The 27597-nt window shown below is 47.4% G+C and overlaps 1 protein-coding gene across 1 annotated transcript; it reads left to right on the forward strand.

Annotated features, from left to right (window-relative positions):
- The first annotated feature begins 9703 nt into the window (after nucleotides 1-9703).
- On the forward strand, nucleotides 9704-26407 carry SLC49A3 (solute carrier family 49 member 3). Its single transcript, XM_044443994.1, has 10 exons — nucleotides 9704-9999; nucleotides 12051-12209; nucleotides 14344-14563; nucleotides 17053-17129; nucleotides 17240-17377; nucleotides 19476-19592; nucleotides 19962-20114; nucleotides 22734-22891; nucleotides 24454-24566; nucleotides 26037-26407. The coding sequence occupies exons 1-10, from the start codon at nucleotides 9832-9834 to the stop codon at nucleotides 26186-26188; spliced, it is 1455 nt and encodes a 484-aa protein (XP_044299929.1). The 5' UTR covers nucleotides 9704-9831; the 3' UTR covers nucleotides 26189-26407.
- The last annotated feature ends 1190 nt before the right edge of the window (nucleotides 26408-27597 follow it).

Consider the following 27597-nt stretch of genomic DNA (forward strand, 5'->3'; position numbering starts at 1 on the left):
AATGCATATCTTTGGAATGGAAATATCAATTCTCTGTCTACCTCTTTCTTATTTTTGCTTTCCCTCTAGTTATAGATTGCTGTATATTGATAGGTTGAATGGCATGATTCCCTCCTACCTCCGCCCCCTTGATTGCTGTTGTTACCATTGTGTTGCAAATAAAAATATGATTACTCAAAAGGTGTGGGCAATGCTGTTCAGTAGGTAGACTCATAACCTCAATGAGAATCTCCCTTTATCTTAGACAAGGTCTCTCAAAAAACTGGAGCCAGCACTGCATGTATGAATGAGTCCTTTTCAGGGTACACCACACTCTGAGAAAACTATGGGATGTAGGGTCCAGCGGCCTGCACCCAAGCTCCAGAACTCCCTCCCTAGGAAGCCCTGTCCAGCCCCCTCATTCTTGGCTTTCCTTTCAATTGCAAAGCTTCTTGCTTCATTTTATGGCAGTTATTGGCCTCTTGGTTGCTCTCTTGCCCCCAATACTGTTTTGCTTTGCTGTGTTGGTTTGGTTGCCACTGTTTTTCTCCTGCTGTTTTGCAGATTTGATACAGAATTCTGAACTCATTATGATGTCACCCCCTTCATGGTTGGACTATCATTATGTTCAGATAGTTATATGTGGAGAACATTTCCTGATATCACCAAGTTCCTGAATCCTCAAAGACCTAAGTTCTCTCATACAGATGCCTGCTTACAATGAATGACAAAATTCTCCCTGCTCAGATGCTCATGGAAGATGCACCTGTCACATAAAGGGAGCTGCACCTCAAGTCTGAGCTTTTCCCAATTATCATGGAAAGACTTTGGATGATAGGAAACCATTCATGACCAGTTTCCACAAATCTAAGAACAACTTTTTCGAACTGCCTTGCTTGCAAGAAGAACTATGCACCCATATCAGCATCTGTAGACAGTTTGCAACATGCATGGCTGGGAGATAACAGATGCAGCGAAGGGAAGCATTTTTGCCAGCAAGAATCAGATGTTGTTGTTGGATGCTTAATTCCAGGTTGTTCATTTTGGTGGTTCTTCTGATCTTCCATGTGTACTCTGTTCAAAGCCACTTTGTTTTTCTTGCTTCTGTTCCCTACAATCACCATCTTTTGGGATGCTCTGATAATGTGTTCATATTTTAGAATTATTAAACCTGTCAGTACATCATCCATGCTAGTGCGACATAATACATACCTTTTCTCAGTTCATTCAGAAGAGAAAGTTCACAACACTCCTGTACTGGAAGCTTTTCTTTCCCCAGAAATTGATAAACAAAGGCACAATTCTATGCATGTTTAGAAAGAGAAATCCTCTGCCCAAGATGGCTGGTTAAGAGAATGTGGGGAGCTGTAGAGCTTGTTTCCTGTCTTGACATGCATAACATTGTTCCCTGCTCTTCATTTATTAAGTCACAGTAAACTTTCCTCACACTTTTCAAGGGTATATTTGTACTGCCCATGCCATCATTCTCTGTATTTCTATTAACCAGAGTCTTCCCCTCACTACTTTCAGTCCCCTGCACTTATAAGCAGCGCTCGCAGAGCTACCCTCTAACAACAGTTGCCAGTTTGACCCCTGAAAGCACAATCTTTGAAGACAGAACAGCAAGGTGATTTTTTAAACACAAATATTTTCCTCATCCCTCTTAAAATCCAGTCAGTAAAAGCTCCCTCTGCCGGTGGACTAAAATAACATCTGAGGCTCCAAAGTGAATGAGTAAAAGACGGAAGTTGTTGATCTGATATTGGATGTAGAAGTCACTTCTGTGGAAGCAGGATCGTGCAACAAGATAATGACCTTGTAACTTCCTAGTTCTCTCCAGAACAAGTCAGAATACCCAGTGCTACCATTCTTCCTCCTATTTTATTCAGTACATTTCTATACCACCTTTCAGAAAGGAGTCAGGATGATTTGCCATTTTCAAATACTTGTTTTTTAAGTACTTAAACACCCCATTTGTAAATACTTTGCTAAAACAAGAGTCACCACCTGCCCCACCTCCAAACAAACACTAGACTCCTCCAAGGCCAATTCAAGGTCGCCTGCTGAGCTGATATCAGGCTCTCCCTGGCCTTGCTTTCTCCACTCCTGCTTTCCTTCATACAGGGCCAGCTGTTTCCAGAGTCCTTGAGGAGCTGATAGCACCAGAGATTACTTTATCCACTGGGGTGGGGTCAGAGATGATCAGTTTTGCAGAAGTTCTTGGAGGTCCCACTCCAGGGGTGGAAAGGAAAAAGGCAATGGGGACAGAGCTGAAAACAAGGAGGACAGGCCCAAAATATAAAATCTTATTTTCCTTTAAAACCCTCACTGCAAGTCACTAAGGCTTAATTTTAACCTTTCCAAATAGGGTTGAAGTAATATCAAGTGTCCTTTGGTCTGGGAATCACTCTCTTAAGCTGCTTGTCAGATGCAAATGAACATCCCTTGCCTCTATTTTAACTTGGCTAAAAGAATGGATAACCTTGCTAAATAAGAGAATTTTGTATCTTGAAGGTCATGAAGGTCATGGTTTGCAAATGGGTTTATTTATTTATTTATTTATTTTATTTATGTAGAAAATGTCTAGGCCATCCCATTCTCCGAAGCCTCGGGGTGGCTTACAAATAAATTATTTACTTTATTAGAAGATCATTAATGTCAGCGTGGGAAAAGTTAAAGCCAAAATTGTATAATAAACTACCAAGATGGCTTTCACCTATGGAAGCTTTTGTGTATCCAAATGTATTGAATTTTGAAGGGATCATAAGATATGATGATATTTTGGATAAGGATGGAGGCCTGAAACCAGATCAAGAAATACAAGAACAGGGACTCAATATCTCTTGGTGGTATAAGGTACAGATGCAATCAAGATATGCTAATATGGGAAATTTGGGAATTACCCACTGAGGAACTGATTTTAAAAAAGATTCTGGACTGTGCAGAAATGGACAGATTGACTCTATCACTGAAGGAGAAAGAAGATTCTGACTTCTATCAAACTTGGGACCTTTTTTATGACTGGTTGAAGAAATGGGACTTGGCTTAGATTTAAAGATGTTTTTAAATTTTTATAAATCGATTTGAATATGATTATAGAATGTTAAAAAGATGTGTTGTAGGGGGCTGACCAAGCATGTCTGATGTATTTGATGATTGATGTTTTTAGTTTAAAATCTTTATAAAAATCTTTATTAAAAAAAGAGATTACTTATCCACTGCGGTGGGGTCAGAGATTATCAGTTTTACAGATGTCCCACTCCAGGGGTGGGAAGGAAAAAGGCAACAGGGACAGAGCTGAAAACAAGGAGGACAGGCCCAAAATATAAAATAAATCTTATTTTCCTTTAAAACCCTCACTGCCAGTCACTAAGGCTTAAAGGAGGTATTTTAACCTTTCCAAATAGGAGAACAAACTGCACCAAAGCCAAGAGTCCACTCCATGCTTGGCCACTGGAGGAAAAGGAGACTGGGCCAGGGGGAGGCATGTGGGGAAGGAGTCCAGTGGCTCTGGTCAGTGGGTGCCTGGTGGGGTTTGGGTGCCTACTGCAGATGTCCCACCCAGCCTACCTGTGCACGTCACAGCTTGTTTGATCTTCAGTGTGCAAAGTATCTATAGGTTGCCTAAAGGACATCCCATGCATCCTCTCAAACAGCCTATAATGACCCTGTGAGGAAGGATATGGAGGAAAGATTCGGAAAAACATGGCTGCCTAAAACTGCTGTGAGTTTGTGGCAGAGGTGAAAGACGAAACAGACCCACAGCTTGTGACAGGAAAGCCCTTTCTTCATCTAGTTTAAATATCAGGAGTCTGCTATGAAGCTAATCTGCTTCCCTCAAGGGAGACTGGTGGAACCACAGAATTCTCTGTGGAAAAGCCTAGGAAATGTGTGTTTTTAAGTAATATCAAGTGTCCTTTGGTCTAGGAATCACTCTCTTAAGCTGCTTGTCAGATGCAAATGAACATCCCTTGCGAAACAATTACTCTTCCCTTCCCTTAATGGCTCAAATATCCCTTTGGAATGATAAAATTCTATTCCTTAATATTGTGCTCTTATGTGGAACCAAGGATAGAGATCCTTTAGAATATCTATTAAGAGAAGGCTGATTTCAAGGGATGTATTCCCTAGGGCACCCAGCTTTAGGAACTTTGGGGACATTGGCTAGTACTAAAATTACCATTTAATAACATTCAGTCTCTAGAAGTTGATGGGACCAATCCATTTATTTACTTGCGATAGTATCCTGCCATTTCCTTTTTTAAAGGACTCAAGGAGGCTTACATCAGTCTACTCGTGCTGCTCTCAATCTTTCCCCACAACAACAACCCTATGAGGTAGGTTGGACTGAGAGGCTGTGACTGGCCCAGAGTCACCCATTTGGCTCCATGGCTGGACATGGACTAGAACTCAGATCACCTGGGTCCCAGACCCATGCTCTTAACCACTACACCACACTGGCTCTATTTTGCCAGTTCACACAGAGTCATGATGTCACTTGTTGTTCAGAGCCAAATCAACATTGCATGTATGTCTACCAGCTGAGCCCTGCTCCCCATTTGTACTCTAAAGTAGGTGCAGGGTCCCAGATTTGGATCAGAACTCTAGTCTGGAGCTAGTGCTTTCAAGATGCAGACCTGGGACACTTCACCTCTCCTAGAGGAAGAACTGGGGTGGTGGGAACATGGCAGTTTGACATTTAAAATAGAGCTTGGTTTGGTTCCTACTTTAATAGCCTTTGCATTTAGACAACCACTCCAATGCCATTTTTATCTTTTATCCCTTCATAAGCTGCCTATTCTTTTTGAAGTTGTCCTCTCTCTCTGTCTCTGTCTGGGATATAAACAAAATATACTTGAGTTCCAGTGTTCTAGATGGTGTGAATTTGCAGGTACCTAAAACCTGCAATGTTTCTGATCTGAAAGGAGAAGACTTTGGGGTTGGGTGGGGGTGGGGGAGATCAGCTGCCACCCCCAGGGATGTATCTTCCAGGAAAGAAGGAAGGAAACTTTCTGCCAACCATGCTTGCCTTAAGGCAGGTAAATAGCATGTGAAGAAGTTGAGGGAGAGGGAATAATACCGCTGAGAGGGTATATTTCATAAGGCTGTGAAATAAGCAGCTCCAAATTCCTCAAGTGGAACACTTCTCCATTTTCTTGGCTAAGCCACTTTAATTCATCCCTGTGCTACACTCATCTTCTATCACTGGCTCTTGACCGACAATCCAATTGCACTTGACCTGACCTAGGCGAGCCATGCTTTCAACACCACAAACACTGTCTTCCCTTTGTACCAGTACTATGAGCGGGTGTGAGAGGCCTACCTACTGTATGTCAAATCAGGCATGCATTTGAAAATGTCACCTGTGATAGTTCACCTGTCGTGATGCCCCCAAAGAATCCTGGCAAAGGCAGCCTTCCCAGTCCCCTCCCCAAGTCCAGCTCCCTGACCTGGAGTCTACGAGGAGCTTGGAATGGAAGCAGCAGCTAAAACTCTTGCTACCTCCAAACACAGATTGGAGATTACAAAGGGACTCTTCTTACTTGGTACACTACTCCACCTCCTCCCCTGAGCGCTTTGCTCACCCCATTAGTATAGACAGTACTGAGTTAGCCGGTGGACCAACAGTCCACGCAAGGTAGTGTCTGGTGAAGATCTGCAGGGCCTGCAAAGTGCTGCAGCTCCGCCAGGTGGTCTGACTGAGAAGGCAGCCTGCTCTACCATGCCGGTACAGGCAGTCCAAGTCACAAACAGCCTGTACTTATGAACAAACTGCCATAAAGCCTATTAATTTTAAAAAGTTACCATGGAAAATCATCATAACCACAGAGAGAGAGGAAGTGAAGGGGGAGAGAGGGAGGCCTCCAAAGTATCACCATAGAGAGAGAAATGAAACAGTAGAGAGAGAAACCTTTAAAGCAGGGGTCTCAAACTCGCGGCCCGCGGGCCAATTGCCGGGACAGGCGGGGCACGAGGGAGGGGCCCTGCGGCCTTCAAAGTGCCGGCGGTGCCCGGGCTGGCATCCGGATGAGCGGCCCACCACCGCCGCGGTGGTGGAATACTTGATGCGGCCCAGCCTCACCCAGCCTCTACTTCCAGCGGCCCCCAGGTAAGTTGAGTTTGAGACCCCTGCTTTAAAGCATGCCTTCCTGCTCTGCCCATCCGGAGAGGGAAATCCCTCTTCCTTTGTTGCAAAGAGGCATCACTGGTGAGTCTGGGTGGGAGGAGGTGGCGATATTCGTGATTTTTCTCCTTTCCTGGGAGTCCTGTGCCTCTAGCCCCCGTGAATGTGGAGGGTCAACTATACATGATTCAACACGCATATAAATTCAACTTAAAGATGAATTTCCATTTTCTCAGGAAAGGGACTCGTTCGTAATCTGGGGCTGCCCATATTTGCAAAGTCAGCTCCAGATGTGTACGTGGTTGTAGGATTACCCTCAGCCCATTCAGGCAGATCCGCTGAGGGTGAAGGAAACTCATACAAAAGGCTTCCCATTCCTTATGTCCCTGACTTTGCATCTGCCTCCGGTCCTGCAATGCCTTGCCTGTGTTTGACTCTCATCTGTTTCTGATCCTCTTTCTGCCACTGGTCCTTCCATGCCTACCTGTATGTGACCTCGGCTTGCACAAAGACTTAGTTTTCACCCCACCTCTAGCCCAGTGCCCTGGTCTGCTATCCCTGAAACTTGCCTGCCAGAGCTGACATTTCCACTGTAAATGAATGGCCCTACCTATACACTTACAGAGACAATTAAGATGAAAGGAAAGACAGGACAAGGCCTTTTTAGACTTTGCAAACGTAGAGAAGCAAGTAAATGCCGATGCAGCATTATGGTTAAGAGCACAAGCTGTTGGCCAGGAAGTCCCATCTCATTTCACTAATTCACTAAGTAGCCTCAGGGGACACGCAATCTTCTCCGCTCCTGCAAGGTGAGGACCATAAGACTGGCCTACCTTCTAAGGCTGCTAATGTACCTCAAGCACTCCAAACACTTTCACACGCGCTAAAGAAATGCGCAGCTTTTTGCAAGGATGCACACTGGGGGAGGGTAAACAGTTTTGCTCATTTGGTATGTTATTACATGAGTCACATTAGATCAAAATGCATCAAGTGGGATCATGCAGGAATTCCTGAAGGGCAGATTTGGCCTCAGACCACCACAGTGAGAAAAATGCTCAAGGAGAGGAAGAAAAAGAGCAAGGGAAAATCACCACCAGCAGCATGCACTGACGCTCTGCAGCTGCCAGCACAGATCACAGATGTCTGTTCAGCACAGGGTGTGTTTGAAACTGAGTCATCAGGCATGTGAGCAAAGCCGGCTTTCAAAGCTCTCCCCTTCAGGGCCAGCCCGTTTCCAGGGTCAAAGGACAAGGTGGTAATGCCTTCAATCCTGCAAGTACTGATGTCAACCGAACTGGCAGCCCAGGGTGGCGCTACATACCAAAAGATCTGAGCCTCAGAACCACGGGGGGGGGGGGGCATACATTCACACACGTACTTTTTTATATATTTTTTAGTCTCTCTCTCTCTCTCTCTCTCTCTCTCTCTCTCTCTCTCTCTCTCTGTGTGTGTGTGTGTGTGTGTGTGTGTGTGTGTGTGTGTGTGTCTTTAAAGATCTCCTAAGAACTACCCTATTTTTAAAAAGGGATGCATGGACAAGGGAGAAGAGGATATAGGGTGTGTGTGTGTGTGTCTGGACAGAGGTGGACTCAGGCAGAAAGTATTAAATTGAACCAGCAAGAGGCAAAATGGCTGCAAAAAGCCAGCTCATCATCAGATGAATACTAGGAGCTTCATCTCTTTATTTCAGCAGGTGCCCCTGGTGGGGCAGATGGCTTTCCATGGATCTGGAGCTCCAAACAAAAAATCTGGGGCTCCAGCCCTAGCGGGCTGCCCCTAAACTGCCTCTGCGGGCAGCTGAATCCAACACTGGTGACCTGACAGAGTCTTCCACCACCTGGAGGGAAGCAGGCTAGTTTAGGGGGTGCATGCCAGGCCCTGCGGCCCTCTCAACCTTTGCTGCTGCTTGCTCACTCTCCCCACTCTCAGGTCCCTCTGTCTGGGGAGGCTGCTTCATTCTGCCTCACAGCAGAGCCGGCCCTGCTTTCCAGGACCTGGAAATTAAAGCCATCTCATATTACTCATGTTGGAAGATGGCTGCAGATATGCTTTCCAAGGAAGTGGAGGCATCTGTCTCAGCAGAGCAAAATGCAGGCAGAGGTTCAGGTCTCCTTGAGAAATGAGGGATGGGTATAAGTGGATTTGCTGTATTGCCTTAGGAGAGAATCCTGCCCCCACACTTCTTCAGGCCTTCACTTGTTTTGCAGTGTAAGCGGCCTCCACCAACACATTTGTCTTGCATTGCTACCGATTCACAAAACCTGCTGCGACATACTGCTTTAAACCCCTGTGGTCATCCAGGTCACAGAATGGATGTGCAAGAATGCGGGTTGTTATAGTAATCCCAAGGGCACAGCAGTCCTGCCAGGGCTGGAAATTAAATACAGTTATGTTATAACAAGAGGCTCCGGATTGAGTAGACTTACTAGGGCATGCTAGAAAGGGCTTGGGCTAACGGAGATCTTGCTCGCATCCTGCTTGGGTAAATTCGTGCCAGCTGATTTGCCACCATGCGTACACTGGAGCCCACTGGACTAGCTGGACCTTTGGTCTGATCCAGCATGCCTTGCCTTATTTATTTTTTATTTTTCAATTTATATCCTGCCTGTTTCCTACAAAAGGGCTCAAGGCAGCTTACATCATTCTCCTCCTCCATCTTATCCCCACAACAACCACCCTGTGAAGTAGGTTGGGCTGAGAGTCTGTGACTGGCCCAAAGTCACCCAGTTGGCTCCATGGCCAAGCTGGTTAGATGGTGAAGTGCTTTGGTCCTACTATGTTTGGGGGCCTTGCCACACATTCTGCTGAGTCTTTTCTCCCAAATCCCTGTCTTGAATGCACCCTCCTCTTCCCCTTGGGAGCAGGGGCCACACTAGGTGACAAAACCATCAGGGGCTCGGGCCCACTGACCCAAAAAATGCGCAGATCTGCCCATGCTAATTTGCATGTGCTCTCAAGCTGGTGTTTGAAGGACCCCGTCTCCTAAGGGCACCCTAAATTGTGAGAGCGGGTTTTGAACAGGGGAGAGGACGGTTATTCGATCCCAGAAAGACAAACTCGGGCAGCAAGGCTCAAGGGCATGCAGCAGGGGGCGCAGGTCGTACGACGCGTGGCTCGAAAGCCGGCTAACGGGGGATCCGATCCAGTGGGCTCCCGTACCTTGACTTCAGTGCCTGCGGACGGCAGGGCGGTGGCGCGGGGCTCCAGGCCCCCGGAGCCAGGGCTCGGCCACAGGCCAAGGGCGCGTCTCCTCGCGGCGCTCACGTGCTGGGCTGGCCGCTCGAACCACAGGCCGAGCCAACCGCAGATAGGCGGGCTGGCCAGCGGAGGCTCAACCCAGGAAGCAGTAGGACCCAGCAGCGTCCCGGCAGGGAGAAACTCTGGGAGTGTCTCGAAATAAGGAACTGCTGGCGTTGCTGGCCACGCGAAGGAGCCGCCGCCTCGACCGCGTAGGGAAGCCGAGGCGGGAACCGGCTTTTCACGACCTGCCAGCCTGATGGGGCGGTCTGTGCGTGTCCTTTCAATCCTCGCCGCCCGAGTGAAGCAGGGAGGACCGGCCGCATGTGGGACGTTGGCGGTTGGAGGTGCTTTTTACGCATGCACAGAGATCGAGTGCCGACTGAAAAGCAAGTCGAGATTGCGCGCTCACCGCGGCAGGGAGGTGTGTGGGGAGCGGGCAAAATAAAGTTTCCAAGAGGCTTCCCAGGATCCTGACGTCAAGAGAAGCAATGGACGGGGAGCTCTCCAGCGGCTGCGCCAACAACGGCGACCAAGAGAATCCTCTGGCAAAAATCGCCCCGGCGCCGGACTTGACATCTCCGAGTCCCTTTAAAGTGTACAAGCGGCGCTGGTTCCTGCTCGCCGTCGTCTGCCTGGTCAGCTCTTCCAACGCGATGGTACGTCGTTCAGTGACTCTTTCTCCCCGCCGCCCCGAGCCCCGATCCTCGGGAGGTTCCTCCTGGGCTCGGATCCGCCGCGCAGCGGCCCCGGATTGCCCGGGCTAGCCCAGCGCGAGCACGTCGCAGGCGTCGCGAAATTCTGGCTGTCCGGCGGGGGGGGGGGGGGTCCGAGGGAAAGCGGAGGCGCGGCCGTCCGCTGGGCATCCCAAACGGGCATCCCAAGCGGTCACAGTTATACTATTTTAACATAAAAATTATCTGCTGCTGTGGGCTTCTGGCAGCCTTGAACTTGGTTAGATTCTCTGCCAAGATAATCATGTGTAATGATACCAGTGGTTTGATCTTCAGTTCATGATGGGTTGCAGCGGGGAAGCAGCATCAAGTGCCGTTTTAGTAACATAAGAACAAGTCCTTAACATGGCAAACAGCAATGAATGGCGGTCCGTGCATTTCACAAGCACATTCTGGGTTTTTCCAGATAGCCTTTTGTGTTTTCCCAGAGGAATAGCAGAGCAACAACTTGGCGAGTGCCCAGTCTCTACCACCTACTTAATCCAGTTATTAAGTTTATCTGTCTAATTAGATAGCTTCCACTACACTTATATAGACTCTGGTAAAAAAGAAAATGGTCTTGTGCTCTGGACTGCTTTGCATATGGATTAACTGCTTAATTAGGCAATTAACCAGCTTGCCACACTTGACCTCTCCTTTGTTTTCACTGTGGCACAGAAAAGCAATTAAGTTCTAGTGAGCTAAAGAAGCCCTTCTTGGTTTGATGCAGTGCAGCCGATCTGTGCTCCAAAAATCCTTGGTGTTGAAAACAGGCCCTGATTCCGTGTGGGGGAAACGGATGAGAAATATCTGGATGACTGTTGACCGGTGGCCATGTGGACTCTTACATGAACATGTGAACCAGCAGCATTAAAAAGAAAACATTGTGGAAGTTGGAAATCTGATCGTTCAGGGCTGGTTTACACAAACGCATGTCAACAAGTCTCTTGTGTGTTCAGAAACTTTTGAATTCCCTGTAGGCACTGTTGGTCCTGCCAGACACCTGTGATGGTATCTCCCAGCAGCACCAGTGCAAGGAAGGAAGGAAGGAAGGAAGGAAGGAAGGAAGGAAGGAAGGAACAAGAATGTCATCATCTCTTTTCTTCCAGAAGAAGATTCCCCCTTTAAATGCTAGAGTGGTTTTGCGACTCATAGAAAGATATGCCTAGATGCAAGTTTTGCAACCTTTTTTATGCTTGTCTCTATCCCCTGACTTGTGCATGGCAGTAAAACTTCCCTACCCAGGAGATGCAACCGGAAGGATCTCACGGTGACAGATCTTTTCTGCCCACAAGGATTCATAAATAGTTTTAATACAAATTAATTCCTTCTAAGAGCAACTTCATTTTTTCAAACAAGTGGTTTAATTCACATGATGCCTGGCATGCACCCCGATAACTAGAAAAATCTGAAAGCAGGTTGTGTGTGCACACACACCAAACCCCTCATTGCACCTGGGGTCTGCTTAGAGGGCCCCAGCAAAATCCTAATTCCTGTTTGCATTAAATTGCCCAAAACCCACAGTCTGACTTACCGTTTGTTCACAGGGAGTGGGCTCTGATCAGCTTCGGTATTTTTTTTAAAAAGACATCATCCCAAAGAGAGAGACTCTCAAAGCTTATTTTAAAGAATGTCTTGCTGTGCCCAACTTCTTAGGCCAGCTTTATGAAGTGCACAAGTATCCTTACTAATCCTCCTGTCCATGAACATGCATTTCAATAATCTATATTTCTAAGTGGAACAGAAATAATCTGTTTTGGTAAAGTAACCTCGCCTAGCTGGTTCCTGCATTCATTGGGAGACAAGCATTTTCAAGACTGACTGCACAATCCTGTATAGAGCTACTTAAAAGTAGCACCCATTGAGTTCAGCAGTGCTTACTCCCAGGTACATGGATAACAGTAGGGTGGTATATGTAATGCACAGTAGCAAACTTGCTACATTAATGTTTTCCTCCGTTACATTACAAAAATGCCTCTTTTCTCCTCCATCTGCAGCTATGGTTGACATTCGCTCCTGTGGCCGATCAAACAGCCAAGCGATTCCACACCACAATGGACATGGTCAACTGGCTCTCCATTGTGTACCTTGTGATATCGGTTCCAGTTGGGTTCCTTGCAGTATGGATTCTGGACACTGTTGGGCTCAAATGTGCTGTAAGTTGAAATGGAGATGGATGTGATCTTGTTTATTCCTAGGGTGGTCTTCTCATAGTGCGCCCCAGAGAACTTTAACCTGTTCTGAAAGGTGAAGTCTCTCTCCGAAGGCTTAGGTATTGGTAGTAAGAGCTTAAAGTGAGAATATGGTGGTACTTTTTTGGTATTTTAGCCCCCCATCCCTTGCCCCCAGCCCAACCCACTGCTAAAATACATCCCCTGAAAGCTTCTCAAAAACTGAATTTGGACCGAAAGGGGCTCAGTACCTCCATGTTAAATGCATGTATTTGTACTTCTTTCCTTTTCGGAAAGGTAGCAGGAATGGAGGCCTCTAGTCTGACTCGGAAGCCTAAGACAGGCTTGGAGCCCTTTCTTCCACACCCTTTTCCTGCTGGAAAGCTGCCACTCTGACTCCACAGTCATTTGCTGCAGGAGGGAAGCGGCCAGCAGCCCAGACACCAGCTTCTCTTCTGGGGTAAAAATCAGCTATGGCTGGGCTGATTTTCACTGGGACCATGGTGTGTACAAAGTGGGGAGTGGAAAGGATTCAGCAGTCACAGCCCCAATCTGGATCCGAGCTCCCATGCTGCCTAAAGATATACAGATGCAATCCCACACTGGAGCTGGCTTAACCGGGCTGGCCGAAGTGGATGCCACCTCCTCCACATGGCAGCCCCTCCAGCCTCCTAAAAAGCCACACAAAAGACTAGGACACTCCGCTGAATGAGGTGAGCCGTGTTGGGGTGGCAAGACTGAGCAGAGGAACACTTGGTGAGCAAAGCCCTTCCTCTCATTGAAGGCTGTTCGAGCATCCAACTCTCAAGGTATAGTTCGGCCCTGAGTGTGCATCCTAGAGCGCACCCCAGAATCCTCTGCAGTGCACAAGTGTTGTGCCAGATCATGACTTGGTGCCTGCTCTTTGCCACGAATGTCCCAAATGCTGGGGGAGAATCCTCGGCTGTGGATGTCATTGTTCCATGAAACAGATGTGTGTAATTATTTTGTTATTGTTGAATGTCTTTCCAGGCTGCTGTTTAGGGCCATGCCATCACAGGATGGGGGTGCACAACAGGGAAAATGCCTAGATATAATGTATACATTGAAACAAAAAGAAATGGTAGATCTAAATGAAACCACAGGATTTCAGTACAGAAAAGTGAGACAATTGTGTGTCCTAAGGTATTTTATGGAAAGGCCTGCAGTGAAGGGGTGAAGCCTAATTAATTCAATAATTTCAGAACTGTGGGTCCACCACTGTGAAGTCCCTGCCCGCTTACCTGCTCTTATCGGTGGGCACATGAGCCTTGATGCTCATCTCAGGGTCATGTGCTTGCAGTGAACACAGGGAAACCGATTGCATAATCAAGGACAGGCCCAACTTGTGGTTAGCTTGAATGTGAAGCAAGTTGGAAGCCCGAGCCAGTTGCATCTCCAGATCGACTGGCTGTGGGGAATCCCTCAAACCTGCGCAGCTCTACATGGCAAGATCTGCATTCTACATGCTTAACTCTCCCTCGTTTTTGTTCAGAGATGAACTGGCATTTATATGGGACTCCTCAAGAGTGCAAAGCCCTTTCCATACATTCGGCACCATTCTGGCTATTGGCCTCCAAAGCTGTTCAGTATTAAAGTCATCCCCCATTGCAAATTTGCAAGTGAGCAAGGGTTTCACACCCCTCCCTCTGCACCAACATTCAGCGCCTATAAGAGGGATGGTGCACCCAGCTCACGTCACCTGCTGAGTCAGGGGTGGGCACTCGGTGCATCAACATTTGGACACAGCCCTTTTCACCATCGTACCTCCATGCCATGTGCTGGGAGTGGCATTCGGATGCCTGGCAACTCACTTGCTTAAGGTCAACCAGCGAGTTTATGTTGGAGGGCATATAAGCCGGAAGAGCTTATGGATTCACTTCGTAGCCACTCTGTCCTGCTGTTTGCTTCACATCCTCCCAGTCTTATAGTTACCTACTAACAAATTGGTTTGATGAACATATTAAAGGAACACCGAGAGGGCCACCACCTTCCAAATGAGGAGGCCCTTGACGTCGGATCTGAGAGCGTATCCGAGCAGCAGGACGGTTTTAGTACTGCGTGTGTCATCTGGTGACCCTTTCAGTTCCTTCTCTTGCAGGTGCTCCTCTGTGCCTGGCTGAACATGACAGGAAGCATCATCCGCATTTTCAGCGTTCTCGACTTCCTGAGCCTGGGATCTCTGAACTTTGCCTACCTCCTCCTGGGGCAGTGCCTTTGCGCCATGGCCCAGCCACTCATCATCTTTTCACCCACCAAACTAGCAGCCCTGTGGTTCCCCGATCACCAGAGGGCCACAGCCAACATGATCGGCTCAATGTGTAAGTACCTGGGTGCTGGTGAGCCTCCCTTGGTTGCTCTGGAGCTGTGGGGTTGCAAGAGCAGCTTAGAGGCTGAGCAGCTGACCATGACACCTCCGGCTTTGCCTCTAACAATGCTTTCTGCTTCCATCTTCTGCTGGCAATAATAACCGTGCTTTCCTCCTTGGCAGGGATGCTTTAAGAAAAAAAAACTCAGGTAAGGTGCATGCACTGCTTCTGGATGATTTCAAGCACATTATGATTGCTAACTATTATGATTGCATGGCATTTATATCCTGCTTTTCTTCCTTTTGCAAGGAATCCAAGGTGGCCTACAAGGTTCTCCTCCTCTTAATCTTATCCTCACAACAACAGCCCTGTGAGGTAGGTTAGCCTGAGAAGAAGCTACTGGCCCAAAGTCACCCAGTGAACTTTGTGGCTGAGTAGAGACTTGTTATACCCCCTGAGGACCAGCCCAGGAATCTAACCACTAAGCCACACTGGCTCTTTTTATCTGTGGTGTTATACTTAGCATTTATAGAGTGAATATTAAATGTTAATGCACTAGAGTAGTGGTGCTGAGCCTTGTTCAGCCCAGGGGCCAGAATTAGTGCCAGAGAAGCTCTTGGGCAGCACTCCAGGGATGGGCAAGGCCAAGGAGAACAAGGGTGAGGCCAAAGTGCCAAAGCTCCCGGGATCTTTGATCTGAAAGCTCTTCCTGCGAGGAACAAAGTCTTAGGAGAAGCGTTTCAACCATTCAGAACAGGGAGGAAATCATGCAAAAGCCAGGAAACTACCCAAACAATAGACAATGGAGGGGAAGCAGCAACCTGCCGGTGATGTGGGGAAGGGCATGTGGTCATCCTGGAGGGCCTGACTGGGAGCCTGGGCAGCTGCATGTGGTCCCTGGGCCGGAAGTGTTGTGCCCTTAAGAGACTCTTAAGAATGGAAGGGGCTGGAACAAGACTGCCCTGCATGGCTGCCGCCACCATCCCTGGTCTGAAGGTCCTCTACAGATGATCTCAAGAGGCCTACATCAGCCTTCTGTGCACAAGCACATGGGTCACTGATGCGGTTGTGGTTTTTTTGTGGCATGGTTGCCACTGTAAAACAACTTCCCTCTGCTGCTCATCTTACCGAAAGGCATCGCTCACGGCCATTGCCCAGATCTTGGGATCACCTGATGAATGTTTGTTGTGCCCACTTATCAGTTGCGCCCCTGTTGTCCTGGCACAGTGGCAACCTCTGAATGTCCTGATGTGGGCTGTGGACCAGGGCAGTAACTGAGCTTCAGAGCCCAGCGATTCTAGCAGCGTTGGAAGTGAAATCATGTTGAGATTTGTTCAGTGTCAGCCAACTGGTTCTAATACCTGATAAAGAACTTTAATTCTGTGGGATGGCCATTAGTAAGCTATTTTATCTTGGCCAAAATCTTACTAAGCAGTGACCACTTTAGTTCTTAAAGCTTTTGCTGTTGTCAGCCTAGTTGTTAATTGAAGTAATTACACAATTAATACATTTAATACTAAGACTCAGTTTTTAATGGAGTCCGAGAGAGAGAGATTCAATGTGTTGGAATCACAGTAAACTCATCATATCTCAAATTGCTCAGTGTATTTTCTTCCTTAGAAAATGTTGTGATAGGACCACCAACAGTGTCATTAATCCATATTTAATAACACTACAAGTAATCTGTTCATAATAGTAAATGATTTAATTTTTTCTGCAACTCTTTGTACTAGGCATAATGAGGACCCAGTCCCAAAGGGGAATGTAGATCTTACTCAAAGATGATTGGTTCCAGAGTGAAGGAGACACAAGAAGCTCTGAATTAATACTTAGCAAAACATTTTTGAGGCTTAAATTAAAATTCTGGGTTACCATATAAGGACAGAGGAATAAGTGATTTTCATGCTCACCAAGAGTCCCAGAAAACAAACTTGTGGCTTGCTTCACCTCATTTCTTGCATTCAATCATACTCTTCCTTTTGTTAAAACAGGAAGAGTATACATTTCAAATGGGAAAAATGCACATTTTAAAGAAAGTGGTGTGCTCAAAAGTGAACACCCCCCCCCGCAGAATAAGGTGTGCATTTTCCATTAAAACCACACACACACACTTTTTTCCAACATGAAAATTTCCAACATGGGGAATTTGCAAAAAATTTGGAGAACTTCTGCTCCTGCTTGCATTCACATTTAGATGACAAACAGCAGGATTTGCTAACACAATCACAATTCTTGTCCCTCGTAGTCATCACACTACCAGCGTTCATGGTCCATATCAGGACTGTTGCCACCCTGCTGTGTGAATGGTCCTCACACTTATTTTACATACAACTACGCTTTAACCTAATGATCACATCTCTTGAATTTCACTGGACTACAGTCCCCATCATACCCAGCCAGCATGGCCAGTGTTTAAGAGGTCAAATAAAAGGTCTGGCCTTGTGCTTCGGTTGCTTGAGAAAACATCCACCTCCAAGTCACCTTTTTCTCTTCTTACTTAGCCAATCCACTGGGACTCCTCATAGCTAATCTCCTGTCACCTGCAATTGTGCAGGAAGACAAAGATATTCCATTACTGGTAAGTGAAAATCATCAATTTAGAATTCCCCACCACTTCCGTATCCTTGGCACAAGAGCCAACCCCTTTTCGTTCCTTTAAAAATCCTTGGCTGGGGTTGTGTTTTCCAGCTTGGTGTGTACGCAGGCCCTGCTGCATTTGCTTGTGTCTTGGCAACCTTTGGCGTTCATCAGAAGGTTCCTCCGACACCTCCGTCAGCCAGCGCCTTTCAGTCTGATTCTCTGTCATTCTCCGGAGGCCTGAAGATGGTACGTGGCAAGTGAGGCAACATAGTGAACTGGGGAACTGAGCTTACCAAGGTTATGCCAGATCAGGTGGCTGGTCCATCTGGCTCAGTGTTGCCTCTTGAACAGCCCTGCCCTGCCTCTTAGTCAAGAACCTTGATGAGGAGATGCCAGGAATTAATTCTCTCCTCTGCTGCATACACATTATGGGGTCTGCTCCTCCTCTCCTACGGCTCCTCCAAAATGTAAGCCTCCAGTCTAGCCCTGGGCCTCCAAGGTGGTGCCCTTGGACAACCCTCCTGCTGCTTGCCAGACTCTCTGCTCCTCCTGATTTTTAGTTGTTTCTTACCATTTTTCTAGAGCCATCTTCTTAACTGGGAGACTGATACAGTAGAGAGCAAAGGCCTGCCCTGCAGTGCCGGCTTTATATGATTTTGGAAGAGCGGCTTTGCATTTTGGAACTCAAACCTTCACCTGGAGGGTTCTTGGACAAGTTAATGACCAGTTTGCCTTCCGGTAAATGTGGATTTTCTGACTGCTCATGTCTACTGTGGCAGCCATTCTTGGAGGGCATTCAAGACACCCTCTGCAAATCCCAGATGTGAGCACTGACCCCCCAAAACCAGGGACCTCTGAACTTGGTATGCTGCGTGTTAGAAGTGGCCATCTGTGTACATATCCCAGCTGATGCACAGTTGCCAACTGGGGTCTAAGACATCGTGGGGCCCTTGCAGACACTTGGTGACACCATTGAGCAGTTCAGGAAGGACATCAAAGTTGGAGCTAAATGGTGCTTCCATCTGCATCTCCCCCTCTGACACACACACACACACGCGCACGCTCCTGCCAAGTGGTTGATAGACACAACTGGCTTTTGCATGTGTGAACCAGACTGCTGGGCACACATGCCATTGAATTAGGGCCAAGTTCTACAAGATTCTTGTAGATGTATCAAGTGACACATCCAGGCTGTTAAAAAGGCACCTCTGGAGCAAACCTGCTCTCCAGTCTTTTTTCTCAAAGCTCCCAAGAAGGAAAAGGGCATGCTCAGATATCAGAACTAACAAGGTGAATAGGCACAAGGAACATGAGAATTACTCCCTGGGATGCCTGTAGCAGCCCCCTTGGGTTGCAGTGGACTTTTGAACAGTCCGTTGACTTGTGTACCTGCTTGCAAACACCTCTGGCTAGTCGGCGACTTCCATCCTCCTGATATTCCTCGGTTCCCCCTCCCACTTTAGCTTTTCCCTGAGGTCCCTGCCCTATAGGACAGCCTTTTCTGGGAATGGAGGAGGTTGCAGTGGGGAGGAGCCAGAGGCAAATCCTGCCTTGTGCTGGCATTTGGACACAAACCAGTCCTTCTGATGGCTCGCAGCTGCACACGGAAGCACGTTTGGACAGCACGGCAGGGGAGGGGAGTGTATGCTCAGGCTGGCAGGATTCATTCTGCCATGCCTCTTTTGCACCTGCAAGTCCTCATCGGCTGCTTCCAAAGGAGAGGTAGCACAGTGGGACCATGGAAATGTCACACAGACCAAAAAGCTCCCTCTTGGTGACCAGTGACTTCATCAGTTTTCTCCATTTTTTTTGGATTCACTAGTTTTGCATGATGGAGAGAAAAATCCCTTTCGTGGGCAACTTGGTTGTTGCACCAAAGGAAGGTGTAGCTTCAAAAGACAAAATTACAAGAAAGCATGCTTCCTCAGCCTGGTGCCCCCCAGGGGTTCTGGGCTCCTATTTCCAGCATTCCTGGCCAGTGGCCATCCTGTCTGGGGCTGATAGGAGCTGAAGTTCAAAACATCTGGATGGTGCCAGCGTGGAGGACACTGCAGCTGCAACAGTCCCCCAAATCACACTGGTGCACCACCTTTTAACCTTTCCATTGCTCCCAGTGAGGTTGCGGTGGCCCGTGTGGAGCCTTCCTATTTTCACAACAACCCTGAGAGTCAAGGTGTAGCAAGTGATGCTTCATAATCCTGGCTTGTTCGACACACCCTCGCTTGAATTAGCCGCCATTCCTGCTTCAAACAAAAAGACTGATGGCTCCAAATGGTCGCATGGACTCACTTGCTGGAAAAGCAGTGCTGCTTCCTGACCAGTCCTCCTTCTTTTCCATGCTCAGCTGCTGCGGAACAAGGCCTACCTCATCCTGGCCGCCAGCCTTGGGAGTGGGATAGCGCTAGTCACATGCTACAGCGCTCTGCTGGAACAGATCCTCTGTGTGAACGGGTATTCAGATGTAAGTCACGGCACACTTCTTGCAGGACTTTGTCCTCTGGGGAAGGGGCAGGGCTCGTAGGTGAGCGGGGAGACTGAGAACATGCCCGATACAAAGCGAAGAAGATGCCACCTGAAGTCTTGTGGGGAGCAGTGGATGTGGTGGGTCTCGGGGTGCCTTTTCTCAAGGGAGTCCAAGGTAAAGTTTCTGGCTTGGGGGCCTGCCACTGGCTGGGTTTTGGCATTCGGCACCTTAAGCAGGAGAATGTTCCTGAACAACCAGGGGAAATACCCCGATTGCTTTCTAGTGATACATTCTGATCTGAAGAATGTGCCACCTCTTGTTCTTTGGTTTGTGCAACGCAACCTCTGAATCCATCATGTTTTACAGTCTTTTGCAGGCATGTGTGGTGCTTTCTTCACAGTGTTCGGATTAATTGGTGCCTTCTTCCTTGGCCTGTATGTTGACAGGACAAAGAAATTTACAGAAGTTACCAAGATCTGCTTTTGTCTAACTGCACTGGCTAGTACTGCATTTGCAGTGGTAAGTAGTTAAGACTAAATAGTGCCTCAAACAACGTAGTCCTGGAGATGTCTACTCAGAATTGTCCCATTGTGCCTGATCCCATACTGGACTGACCCCCTTGCACTTGATTATTCATTTCATTAGCTTTTATTCTTTTAGCTTTTATATACTGTTCATTCGGTGGACAATCTCCAAACAGCTTGAATTGCCTGTTGGGGCAAACTCTGACCTAGTTTCACTCTAATGTAGTCACTGCAGTCATGCTGTTTCATTTTTAAATCCTACATATAGAAAGAGCTCCTTACATCATGTTGACATAACTCCAAGATAGTCCTCTTTCATATGACCAGACTCAAAAGTACACTGTACCATCTGTCTTTAAAATCTTCTGTTCTTCTAGACTTTGCTTTTGAAAAGTCTTTTGTCTGATCGACAATTGTTGTTATGTGCCAACAAGTTGTCTCTAACTTATGTTATCCTAGGAATGCCCTTCAAAATGGCCTGTCCTAGTCCTGCTTAGCTTTTGTTAACTCAAACCTGTGACTTTCTTTATGGAATTGATCCATCTCACTGTTGGTCTCTTCCTGCTTTTCCTCTTCGGCCTTCAACCTTCCCTAGCCTGACTGTCCTTCTCCGGAGTCTTACAAATTTCCACGTGCCTGTTTCATGAAGGCTTGGCAGTTGATGCACTTGTCCGCTTATTTTATTTTCTTTGAGAGGGAAATAAAGGTTGGTTGGGGGTGGGTAGGGGGTAAAGGGATTAAGGTAGAGGGGGATATAAGTCAATAAGGTAGGAGGTTTAGGAAGATTTGGAATTTAAGAAAGATACACAATGAGGAATTTGTGAGGGAAATCGAAAGTAGACTGAGAGAACCTGAGGACAGCGAACGGCGGTTGAAAGCAGACTGGCAATAGGGTGGGGACTCCGCCTATTTATACAAGGGGGAGGGATGTGGAGTTCCCGCCAAAAATGTTAGTAGCTGAGAGAATTTTCCCGAATGCAGGCATTGCACAGGCATAGCTCCCATATGTGTGATGCACAGAGACCACGACTTGATTGTCTTTCAGTCAGTCCAGAGTGTTTGCAAAGCTTTTTTCCATCACCATGTTTTAAACACATCAGTGTTCTTCCAGCTTTTTTCTTCCAGCTTTTGCACCCATCGTGACTGGAAATACAATAGTGTGGATTCTCTTCGCCTTCATCTCCAGTGAAACAGCCTTACTCTTGATTATCTTTTCTAGTTCCTCCATTGCTGCCCTTCCAAGTGTCAGTCTGCCTCTAATTTCTTGGCTGTAGTCTCCATTTGAATTGATGAATGAGCCAAGATATGCAAACTCTTTCCCAATGTCAATTCCTTCATTATGAACAATTAAGTTCTGTCATTCTTCTTTAGTCATTTTTGTTTTCTCACTGCTCAGCTGCAGTCCTGATCCTCTTTCAGAAGTAGCTGACCACTGCCTCTTTCCGCACATTGCTGTTGTTTTTGAAAAATCCTGCCAGTGTCACTTTCAGCTACTGCTACTTCCCAGTCCCTTCAGAAGTTTCTTTGCCATATGACCATTGGAGTTACCCATCCACTTCTGCCGATGTGACATTACTCCTGAAGAGGGTGGGTGCACCTTAGTCTGGTGTCTCTGCTTTCACCATCCCACCTTGGGGGGCCTTGCAGAGAACCCAGCCTGATGAGAGAGTCTGTTCTCCTAGGGGATAATTGCCTTCAGCCCCTCTGACCCTCTCAAACCCCCTCGCCATATTAGGGGTGCATCCAAGAGGGGGCTGATTAACAATACATATTCTAGGTGGCCATTCCTCAATATTCTAGTAATCCTTTCCACTGGTTATCAAAACTGAAATAGCTGTTGCTTTATTCAGCACAATGCCAAGCAAACCGAAAATTAGTTTTGGGGTTTTTCTTTAACTTTCTACCTCAGAATTCCCTTTCCAGATCAATTGGTTTGCCAAGACAACCCAATACACCTGCCACAGAAGCCCTACATTGCATATTGCGGAAAATTTGGGAACATTCTGAATGCAAAGATCATAGGGCTAGGCCTTACTGTCATGCCCCATGACTCAAGTGTGCCTTCAAATATGCCCAATATCTTTCTGCAGGAGACTTCTGACAGTGCGAGGAAAGCTCCCCTTTGTGGAAGACCTGTTTCCAATGAATTTCTAGGGTTCCTCAGCTTGGAAACCACAAAGAAAGCAGGCAGTGTGCCTCTGAGGCAACATAAAATGGTGGCTGAAATCAACCCATTCCAAGTAGATCCAGGATTTCTGAGGTCCAAGACTTCTGAGGATCAAAAGAGTCAGAAGAGTAGCAGCTCATCCTTCAGCATGCCCCAGTAAGCTAGAAGCCGGAAGAATGATCTCAGCAAGGCATGCAGGGTAGTTAGGGAGGGCAACATTCCGGGCCCCGCTTGACTGAGGTAGTGGACAGCTGGGAGGCTTCGCAAAGGGGCTCTCCACCCTAGGTACAAGTCTGCTCCTTATCCTGAGCTGGAAAGCTTTGTCCTTCTAGAACCCATGAACGGGATTGCCTTAACTTTGTTGTGTGGAGCAGGAGGGTCGTGCTACAAACAAGGGGAGACAGATGCATCAGTATCCCACCTTCAGCATAGCCTTTCCTCCTGCAGATGTCTCACTACAGAAACCAGACCTATGCCGTGGCCACCTTCAGCGCCCTCTTCGGGTTATTTGGATTTGCTCTCTATCCTGTCGCAATGGAACTAGCCGTCGAGTGCTCTTACCCAGTGGGGGAAGGAACCTCATCAGGACTTATTTTCGTGATGAGGTAAGTAGCAGAAATGAGACAGATTCCTTCACCCATTGAAGCAGAAATGGGACGATGCTGAATTTTCTCTTCTGCGCAACAATGTGTCATGGGCAACAGGGTTAACCCCAGATCTGGTCCTCCGGGGGTTTCTTTCAGGCTTCCCCAGATAGCTACACCCTCTTTCCTCCAGCCGCCCGTCCTTTAGTCGTTTCCAGGCTTTGTGCCATTTCTGAAAGGTCGAAATGCCTCTCCTACAGCTTGGCAATAGGCAGTGAGAGCTTTACGCTCCCACAGGCAAATGCCTTCCTGTTTATAATTTGGCCCCATTTGTGTATTTTGGCCCCATCCAGCCCTGGAGTGCAGCCCTTAGCAGCTTGCCTGAAATAAAGTTCAGCCCTCCACCGCCGTAAGAGGCGCACTCTCTCCAGCAAGGAGGCGGGCTTGCCCAGCTTTCAAGAGCCACATAGGCTGCTTATCTGATTTTCTTTGATATTAGCTGCTTCCAGGCTGGAGCTAAGCAATTGCTTCCTGGCACGCTTAAAAAGGCATCCCGTGGAAGGGACTCTGTGCAGAGAGGGGATAATGGTGCTGGATGCTGTGAAGGATGTGCAATTAAGTGTTTCCCAGGATAGAAGGGCTTTCTCTTCTCTGTCTTGCTTGGCTCAGGTCTAATCCTCCCTCCCTCCTTCCCAGTGCAGGGCTTTCCCCATGTTGAAATTAAAGTGCACGGACAGGGCTGCAAAGCAAGCACTTATTCAAGTGATGCAAGTCTCAGAAAACAGACTAAGTCAACTTTCGAGAGAGCAAGGGATGTTTCGTCTTCATGGGATGCCGAATTCTCAATGGATAGGGCCAGGCTGCCCCGTCTCCAATCCCGTGGCCAATTTAGTTGCCTAAAATGCACTATAGAGGCTGGGGTGAAGATTAACTTTCCCAGATCTTTCAGCAGTGAGGCACCGGCAGTCGGAGTGAGAGCATCCACACAGCCATGCACTGTGTTCCCCTGGGTGCTACAGGGGGAAAGCCTGCTTTTCAAAAGCAGTCATAGATCTCCAGAAAGGGTCTCTCTCCCCTTCCTCCCTTCCAAATTAATCCCAGAGGTTCACTGGTTGCCTTCCTTCCAGCTTTCTTCCTTAACTTCCTAGCTCAGAAGCCAGGTGAGGAGTTTCTCTGGCTTCTTGTGGGGAAAGAGAATTCTGACCTGGGTTCCACACCAATTTTTTCGCTTGGGGTATGTTAGCACATGTTCAGCGCCACCTCTGCCAAGCACAAGATGTGAAGCAGAGGAAAGCTTCAAGTCAAGGAAGGAGAAATAAGCAAGTGTTCTGGGACCAGACCCAGTTCACTGGCAGATTCCTACTTGACTGAGCAGGCAGAAGATGCTCATCTGGGCCAGTACAGATTCCACTGGGACATGATAGGAATCCAGGGAAAGCAAAGATAAAATATCTATTCTAGGAACACAAGCCACCATCAAGTGCAAATATCCCACTGCAAAATCGTCAGGCTTAGAGTTGGGGTGTCAGTAAGCACGAGATAACAAGGGTAAACTGAATAATGGTCCGTTTTGTCTTGAACAGCCAGCTGCTAGGAATGCTGTACATGTTCTTGTTCCAAAGCCTGGCTGTGAAGAAGGAAGAGGCCCCATTCTCAACTTGCACTGTAGCCAGCGGCGGAGCGCTAGACTGGACAAGTAAGTGCTTTCTCCAGTAATACAGAGCGATACTTGGCTGGGCTTTGAGGTTCTAGGCAGCTTCTCTGCTCCATTGCCTGGTGGGGAGGCTCTCTGAAAAAGGCACAAGGCCCCTCGCTGGGAAGAAATGCCGTAGGTGTTCACAAGGCTCAGGGCCAAACTTCATATAAGGTTGGTTATTCACTCTTTTCTTAAGGTTCAGAGCCTGAGTCAGTTTCCTTCAAAAAGGAGAAGAATCACCTCTGGCTCCTATTTGCTTGCAAAGACGCTGTTTGCCACCAACTGTACCTTGGCGGTGGAGAAGAAAGAAAGAGAGCAAGAGCGAGCAAAGAATCCAGGGAGGCAGAAGATGACTTGGAGGCTCAGGAGTGGTGGCAAGCTCTCCTTCCTCACCTCACGTGTGTTAGGTGGAGGGAGACTGCCTCAACGTTTTCACGGCAGCTTCCTGGGGCTGCTTAGGAAGGGCGTCGGGCAGCAGCTGCAAGTGAAAGCTGGCAGTCTATCCATAGCAAGGCTGTTCTCAGGACCACAGTTCTTCCCAAGATTCGACGTAGGGAAAAAGCCAAGAGCTGAGCCAAATGTAGCAGTATTGAATGAAGCGACTGTTCACTGTGGAACGAAAAGCCCCCATGGAGGAATTTTCCCCAGGGCTTCTTGTGGCAGTGCCCATTTTCAGCGCTTGAGCTGTAGCCGTAGCTTGGTGTTGCGTGTGGGGTGGGTTGCTGGGGTGGCTTCTTTGTAGGTTATCTGTTGAGATGGAATCAGTGTTACAGATGTATGAATATTGCTCTGAAGATCTTTGGGTGCTGAGGCCCAAATCCACGCTGGTGTCCCAGCGTTACATTGCAGGAGAATAGTGTTTGTATTCCATTTAGCCTGACATGCCTGAGCCTGTGTAATCCTGGAAGCTGTGCAGGGTCAGGCCCGGTCGAAATCTGGATGGGTGACTTAAATGTTATGAACTGCCCAGAGAGCTTCAGCTATGGGCAGTATAGAAATGGGAGGAGAAGGAAAGATATTGAGCTTTTGTTTCATACTATTTGGCAATTTGAAGCTGCAAGATAATAATCTGGTCTTTGATACACCCTCTTGCCTTGTTCTGTCCAGCTGCTCATTCATTCATTCATTCATTAGTTTTCTATCCCACCCCTTTGGTTAAATCTTTCCTGATTTCTGTAATGGCTGGTTTTAGTTGTAGATCCTATCTGTTTAAAATGTAATCTTCAGCTTAATTAAACTGGTAAACAAGTTTGGCTCACTTGTCTGTAGTTCAGTTACTCAGTAGTGGAGCCCTACACGTGACCTCTCAGAAATCAGGCTTATCATGTCTTAGGACTCTGTCCCAGGTAAGTAGATTTAAGACAGCACTGTCAGTTGACCCAGCTAATTTAATCTGTTTTTAAGACCAGCATCCATACCACATATTTAGAAATGAAGTACTGATGAAGCATCTTCCTCTTCCTATCGTAGCTTCCACCCTGGTAATGGCCGGACTCTCCTGCGCAACGGCCTGTACATTTGTTGTCAGCTTCCACACGGATTACAAGAGGATCTCGGCAGAGACTTCTCGTGGCTGCTCAGTCAACCCAGTGGAAGATGGTGCAGTGACGGCACAAAGCTGAAATGCTTCCCGTTGACTTTCAGAGGAACACAAGTGCCTAAAGACAGTCGTTGATCCCTCAGTGACCTCAGGTGCCACAGCTACATAAAACAGCAGGATAAGTTTTATCTGGACAGAAATGGATAGGAGCAAAACTTGCTGCTTAACTATAGAGCTCCTGCTTCTGAAGTCCAGATATGAGTGCGGATAATTGCATAACAAGTACAGCACCATCTGTACACAGGAGTGCAGTATCAGCAGGCTTGAAGGAAAAGCAGGTTGCTTACCTGTACCTGATGTTCTTCGAGTGGCCATCTGTGCAGTCACACATATGGGTACTGCGCCTGCGCAGTGCCTTTGACCGGAAGATTGATAGCTAACGGTTTGGCGGGAAAACTCCGCTCCCCTCCCCCCCTAGCAGTATATATGGAGCAGAGTGTCCGCCATTTTCCAGTCTTTGACAGACCGGACGTTCGCTCTCTAAAGAATAAATTATAACTAAATGAAGGAAAAAAACGTCGTCAGTATCAACGGTAAGAAGAAAAAATACTGTGTAGGTACCGAGGACAAAAATAGCACAGTACCAAAAAAAAAAAAAAACCACAATACCACCCAATGACACCAAGTGGGGCCGGCGGGTGGGTTGTGTGACTGCACAGATGGCCACTTGAAGAACATCAGTTACAGGTAAGCAACCTGCTTTTCTTCGTCCTGGCCTCTGTGCATCACACATATGAGTAGATTAGCAAGCTTACCCCAACTGGAGGAGGGAGGTGTCATCAACGAAGAATAGTTGAAAGAATGGCTCTGCCCAAGGAACAGTCCTGTCTAGCCTGAACATCCAGTCTATAATGCTTAGCGAATGTACATGGAGTAGCCCAGGTGGCAGCTTTGCAGACATCGTCGATCGGAACTCCCGATGCAAAGACTGAAGAAGCAGCTACAGCTCTAGTAGAATGACCCCTGGGAATTGTAGGTAAGTCTATCTTGGCCAACTGATAGGACAGAATAATAGTGTGAACTATCCACTTGGAAAGTCTCTGAGGGGTAACTGGAAAACCTTGATTTTGCTCAGAGTACTTAATGAAGAGGTTATTGGAATGTCTAATAGACTCAGTCCTCGATCTGTAGAAGGCTAGGCAACGCCGTATGCTGAGCGTGTGTAAGGACCTCTCAGTCAGATTCGAAGGAGATGAAAAAAATGGGTAAGACAATCTCCTGGCCCATGTGGAAAGAGGTAGCCACTTTTGGAAGAAAAGACGGATCCATTTGTAGAACTACTTTCCCCCTATGAAAGTTCAAATATGGAGGGTCTACCCTGAGGGCACAGAGCTCACTAGCTCTCTGGGCTGAAGTAACTGCTACAAGGAAAGCAGTTTTCCAAGAGACAAGGTGCAAATCAATTGTTGCCAAAGGTTCGAAAGGAGATCT

Source organism: Varanus komodoensis, unplaced genomic scaffold, assembly GCF_004798865.1.
Source record: "Varanus komodoensis strain SLA01 unplaced genomic scaffold, ASM479886v1 scaffold43, whole genome shotgun sequence".
NCBI lineage: Eukaryota > Metazoa > Chordata > Lepidosauria > Squamata > Varanidae > Varanus > Varanus komodoensis.